The sequence below is a fragment of the Cucurbita maxima genome, unplaced genomic scaffold, assembly GCF_002738345.1.
Source record: "Cucurbita maxima cultivar Rimu unplaced genomic scaffold, Cmax_1.0 Cma_Scf00036, whole genome shotgun sequence".
Lineage (NCBI taxonomy): Eukaryota > Viridiplantae > Streptophyta > Magnoliopsida > Cucurbitales > Cucurbitaceae > Cucurbita > Cucurbita maxima.
In genome coordinates, this window is record NW_019272052.1 from 1,082,881 (window position 1) to 1,088,647 (window position 5,767).

A 5,767-nucleotide genomic window follows, 5' to 3' on the forward strand; every position below is an offset into this window, starting at 1 on the left:
TTTTTTTTTTTTTTTTTTTTTTTTTTTTTTTTTTTTTTTTTTTTTTTTTTTTTTTTTTTTTTTGACATAATTATTCCGAGTTACATAATAAACAACTATTTTTAGAATTGAAAATTAGAAAATGAGAAAATAACCCAATTCAAAGGTCATCTAAGCTGTCATGGTATGGAGAACATTAATTGGGACAGTGTGGGACCCTCCTAAATGCGGCCCTACTTCGGTGTTTTGAAACAATTTAATTCATATTTTTAAATTTATCCAAAGCTACTAAAACGTGGAACAAAACTCTTTTGTTTTTATTTATTTGAACTTTACCTAAAATTTTCCATTGTAATAAAATGGGAAGAAATTTTAAAATTTAGAAACTACCGCGTTCCCGATATTTGGTCTAATACTATTTGTAACCACTTAAATTCATGGTAGTGTAATGGGTAAATGCGAAAAAAAGAAAAAACAAGAAGCAAAGTGAAGGTAAGTGCAGAAAAAACAGATGCAGAGCAGGCCCTCCTAGTTCAATGTTGGTCATCTTGTTCAAGTTCCCTTTGAGATGGGCAATCCCAAATTTGTCAAGTCTTACTCATCCCCTAACCCATTTGTTGTACTTAGAAACAAACAAACAGATAAACTGCATCTTGCTGGGTTCCTTCCAGGCATTACTGTACAATAAATTTCAAGCACTATATTATACACTAATTTCATGATGTCATTGCCAATGTTGATATCCACAACAATCTTTAAATTCCTAGCTGAGGGTGTTCAAAGAATAAAACCATGCAACACTTTCTACTAAACTCACCAATTTATTCGACCATTCCATTGCATCTCTGCTAATCTCCTGCCATGTTGACAATGTTGATATCACATTGCTCTTGCAGGCTGCACCAGAAACTAGCTCTTTTGATGAACAGCGATTTGATGGATGTCCATCTCCTTCAACATCACTGCACGTCCACAAGAATCACATGGCGCTGTTCTGGACCCACAAATGCTTTCATGCTCAGACAGCCCTCTCAGTCTGTCTCGGATGTCCATAGCAGAACTTCCAGCTTGAACCATGTCCCCGCAGAACTGACATGTGATCAGGCGCAGTGGGCAAACCAACGCTTGATGTTGCACCTGTCAACAATACATTGAAGGAAATTTTTGTTTACAACGATAGTAATGGGATGCCTTCGTGAACTAACAAAGAAAATCTTGACTGAAACACATTTGTAGACTAAATCAAGAAAGATTCATCAGGAAAAGCACAAAGATTAGCTGCTTACCATCTCTTCTTTCTCAAGGACTACTCCACAAGCACATTTGAGTGGTACATGGAACACCTTGTCGTGCTTCTCCATCTCACTTTTCTGAAGAGCTTGTCCACATTTATCACAATGCACATGATTCTTTGCCTCTTCCACTCTAAGGACCACGCCACAGTCAGCATGCTTGCAAACAATGTTGTGTCTACTGCAGTAAGCTTCATGCAAAGCTATAGTTCGACTGGGCATGTAATGCTTGCAATTCCGACATTCTGCAGTATCCTGGTCTATAAATGTTGATGAAGAGACTTCCTGTCTACCCACTTTATGGTTTGTGACATCCTCGATACTCACCGTGATTTGGTACTTTGAAGTTCCCTTAAATCCATAGACTCCAATGCTATAAGTACCAGACCCGAAGTTTTTATCTCTAGAGTTAAGGATTAGGACCTTTGAACCAATATCATGCGAAGACCAAGAATGCTGGTGCTGAGTAGGAAATATGAGAGGATGCTTAGAAATGTAAATGTTTGTATCTCCTTCATTAGTCTCCACTTCAAACTTTACTTCGACCCTTGCATTTCCGGAAGAAATTACATCCCATATATCGTTGTCTATGGAGAATTTGTAATATGAATAACACCCTTCCTCAACCATACCAGACTCCTGCTTCTTAAAAGTTAGCAGCTTGAGAACATGTTGATCCATGGTTCCAGAGGGTGAATCAGGACCAACTATGTCAACCTCAATATCTGTTTCTAAAACGGATATACTAGAAGATGGTTTCAACTCAAGAACATTTAACTTGTATGTAAGCTCCCCATAGACAACAGTCAGAATATCACCTTGAGAAAGGGTGGCATGCTGACGAAGACTTGTCTCAAGGATAGCTTTGGGATTTGGCAAGTCCAAAAATCCTATACCTTCTGGTTGCAGCTTTGCATAGGTTCCTTTGGGTAGCCACACATAACGTACTTCAACTAATGGTTTCGTTGAGGAGTCGTCCAGAAATAAATTTCGCCAAACATGAGGAGGCAGTTCAACAAAACCTTCGGCTGCAGTAAACTCCAACACACCAGAACGGGTGGTTCTGTGAGTCTTTTCTTCAGTGATGTCCGAGTCAGAAGGACCTTGATGTACTACTGATAGTTGGAAGTACACAGGCCCCTTATCAAAAGCACCTTGATCAGACAATTCTGTGAAACCAGAAGGGGGCAACTTGATCTTGTCTCCATTACCCTCATAAGGTATAGCTTCTAAAACACGGTAAAAGGTAATTCCTCTTCCCGCAAGCAAGGATTCCTCCATTATTTGATCAGCCTGGAATGTTCACAGCCTTTGTCAAAAGGGAAAGTGGAAAATCCATGCGTAAAAAAGTGGACAATTGGAGAAATGCCATTCTGGAGAGAAAATTTCAAACTCAAATTCTTTCTACACGTATACCTATTGACAATACCAGGTAATAGAAGGTGAAGATGTCCAAGTTAAACGACAACAAACGCATGGAGAACATAACTACAGCTCTATATCAGGTGATAATTTATAACACATTGATCCTACGGAATTCTCAATTTTTATTAAGTTTCATCCAATACATATCTCTTAGTTAAGATTTTTACATCCAAAAGAGACAATTTGTCTGCACTATGTCAGCCAAATTTCGACTTTCCATGAAGACAAGCCAAACAAGATATTAACTTTTCTAGGACTCTTGAGTTCCATACAACTTACGACAGTACTAGTTCTTAAAAACAATCTTTAAAAATTGTTCCCCCAATCCTGTTATGTTCAGCCTTCTTCCTATGAAATAGATTAAGAGATCATTAAAAAATTAGTTTTTGAGCTAGAAATCAGGCTCCAAATATCCTTTTTGAAGACATAATCCTTTCCTTACATGGATCACTCTCTTTTGTACAACAAAACTTTGGAAGTCAGCTTCTCCCCCTCTTTTTAGCAGATTAGTTATCTCACCATCATCTAACAAACACGTTCACAAAACCAAGCCAGGAGGCATCATGCCAAGCAAGTTAAGCACAAAAGAGGCAACAAAAGCATGTCAACATTCAAGTATATCCCTTTCCCATTCCAGTCATTGAAAGTTTTCTAAGTTGTGAACGTTTAGGAGAGCGCATTTTAAACGTTCCCATATCCCGAAAACATCAACCTGGACACAACCGAGGAGCCAAGAATTTTGAAACAACAATAAATACGCTCAGCCATTGCGTTTATTGGGCGATTGCAATTGCATTTCAAGAGACTCAAATACAAGGAACGAACGAATTTTCCTTGCTTTAATCCCTCCAGACAACAAAATAGTCTAATTATCTGTCGAATAAATGGATAACAAAAGAATATATAACCATCTGAGAATAGAGAATGCTTGAAAGCTCGCAGTCTGGATTCAGAACCAAATAGCTTCTTCAGCAATCCAAGAAACAAAAGAAAAAACGCAAGAGATCAATCCGTATGCGTATGCGACCACCATTCACAAGCAAAAAAATTCATCAACATAAACATAGAATCACGATCGACATATCCAAACAAATCGGGCATATAACTGAAAATCTAGAAAACGAAAAAAGAAATCAGCTGTAGAGAGCACCTTAATTCGGGCCTCGGCAGCATCGAGACGTCTTGAAAGTTGAGCCGCTTCAATGGCTTCTCGTTGCTTTCTTGCCTCTTCTTTAGCTTTCCTTTCCCTCTGCACTTTTCGTCTAGCCATCTCCTTCCTTTCCTTCTGCTCTTTCTCGAGCTTCTCTCTCGCCATTCTAAGCTCGAAATCCATCTCCTCCTAATCTGCGCCCTCTTCGTAGCTGAATCTCTCCCTGTGCAAAACTTATATCCGATCGGAAAAAATAGCGAAATTGAAGATTGTTAGGTTGGATTTGGAAGTATTTATGAATCTTTCAGGTGAGGAAACGGAGACGAAAGCTTCCGACTTCCAGAAGAAAAACCAAATCGGATTTTTTGAGCGTCAACCATGGACGGTGGATGGATCGTAATTGGGCTTGATTCTGGAAGCTTCGATGACTCGACCCATTTCCCATTTTAGGGCCCAAAAAATGCTTATCATGAAGGAGAAATTTATAACAAACGTGCCTTCCTTCCCACACAGTTTAGAAGGAAACTAAAAGAACATTCGGCCTAATACGGTCTCTCAAACAAAATTAATAAAACTTTTAAGGCTTTTCGTTTTTTAATTTAATAGGTCACCAAAAATTCCTCTTGATTCAATCTTCTATATTTTAATTTTGTTTTATTTGATATTCAACTTCCAATTTTTTATCCAATTGATATAAGACTTTAAACTTGGAATGTTTGTCTATATTAAATGCAAGAAATTGTTTCTCGAAAACGAAATCTACTAACAAATTGAGGCATTTTTCAATGCTTTCAGATTTAAAATTCAAAATATTTTGAAAGCACCACTTTTGACAAAATATGATAAAAGTCTCACGTCTGCTAATTTAGGGAATGACCATAAATTTATAATCAAGGAATACTCTTTTTATTTAAGGAAGCCCAAAGCAAAGTCATGAAAGTTTATGTTTAATAAGCTTAAAGTGAAAACAAAGCTATGAGAGAGGTTATGTTCAAAGTAGACAATATTATACCATTATAGAGAGTCGTGTGATTTCTAACATGGTGTTAAAGAACTCCAAAATTTATAATATATATATATATATATCAAAACTTTATAGTTTATTAAAAAAAATAATAACAACAACTGTAGAAATTACTTTGGAATTAACACTGATTTGAAAGAGATAAAAGAATGATTAATTAATAAATAAATAAATAAATAAAAAGGGTAATTATAATTAGGAATAGATTACATAGGTTGACAAGGTTCATTAAATTGGCCAAGAATTGTGTGGAAGTTGTCCAAAGCATCTTTTGCAGCTCGATTTTGTGCAATGAGCTTCTTCCCATAGCTTCCTTTCCCAACCAGCTGCTTGTCTATCAGAACGTGAATCTCCTTTCTTTCTTCCCATAAGTCCACGAATTCCCACTTCAGGTTCCTTTTTTGACACATTTCAGTCAGCTCCGTCATCGGGTGTCTTTTCATGGTCTTCAATGTTATCAATGGCTCCATTAGACCCTTGAATATCTACACAGATAAAACCATCCTATACTTCAATCAAAACTTACCATTATAATTCAAAATTTTGATCGGGGTTGTTTTTTTAAATGTATTTACCGTCCAAACTGTGTCGATCGAGTTACTATCTGTGAAAACTGCTCCAATGCATGATTCTACTATATCCGCTAGTATCTTTGGAGCTTTAATCATTCCGTTTGAATGCAATGGGTACTCCTCTATATTCTTGCTAAACTCTTCTATCTAGTTGTCACACACAAACAAATTTTAAATAATGACTTTAATACCCAACCTAATTTAATTCGAAAAATAAATGATTCTATTTATTCCCCAAAAACGACTTTTTTTTTTTTTTTTTTTTTTTTTTTTTTTTTTTTTTTTTTTTTTTTTTTTTTTTTTTTTTTTTTTTTTTTTTTTTTTT

The 5,767-nt window shown here is 36.3% G+C and overlaps 2 protein-coding genes across 2 annotated transcripts in view; both read right to left on the reverse strand.

Annotated features, from left to right (window-relative positions):
• Positions 1-615: 615 nt before the first annotated feature.
• On the reverse strand, positions 616-4,199 carry LOC111468160. The gene is made up of 3 exons (XM_023113279.1): positions 3,847-4,199; positions 1,266-2,564; positions 616-1,116 (listed from the first exon to the last, which is right to left on the reverse strand). Exons 1-3 carry the CDS (start codon positions 4,027-4,029, stop codon positions 889-891), a joined length of 1,710 nt encoding a protein of 569 aa, XP_022969047.1. The 5' UTR covers positions 4,030-4,199; the 3' UTR covers positions 616-888.
• A 776-nt stretch (positions 4,200-4,975) lies between these two features.
• LOC111468279 (ribonuclease 3-like protein 3) overlaps positions 4,976-5,767 on the reverse strand; it is a 2,513-nt gene continuing 1,721 nt past the window's right edge. Inside the window, exons 2-3 of the mRNA XM_023113445.1 lie at positions 5,446-5,589; positions 4,976-5,355 (exon numbers count right to left, since the gene is read on the reverse strand). Coding sequence (XP_022969213.1) covers positions 5,077-5,355; positions 5,446-5,589 — 423 coding nt within the window. The 3' untranslated portion in view covers positions 4,976-5,076. The remainder of the gene's footprint in view (positions 5,356-5,445; positions 5,590-5,767) is intronic.

What these genes read in the sequence shown, in the direction of transcription:
- LOC111468160 (XM_023113279.1), bottom strand. Translation starts at nt 4,029, where the DNA reads ATGGATTTCGAGCTTAGAATGGCGAGAGAGAAGCTCGAGAAAGAGCAG. An exon ending in CTGCCGAGGCCCGAATTAAG is followed by an intron (nt 2,565 to 3,846) that starts GTGCTCTCTACA and finishes TGAACATTCCAG; the next exon opens with GCTGATCAAATAATGGAGGA. An exon ending in TCCTTGAGAAAGAAGAGATG is followed by an intron (nt 1,117 to 1,265) that starts GTAAGCAGCTAA and finishes TATTGTTGACAG; the next exon opens with GTGCAACATCAAGCGTTGGT.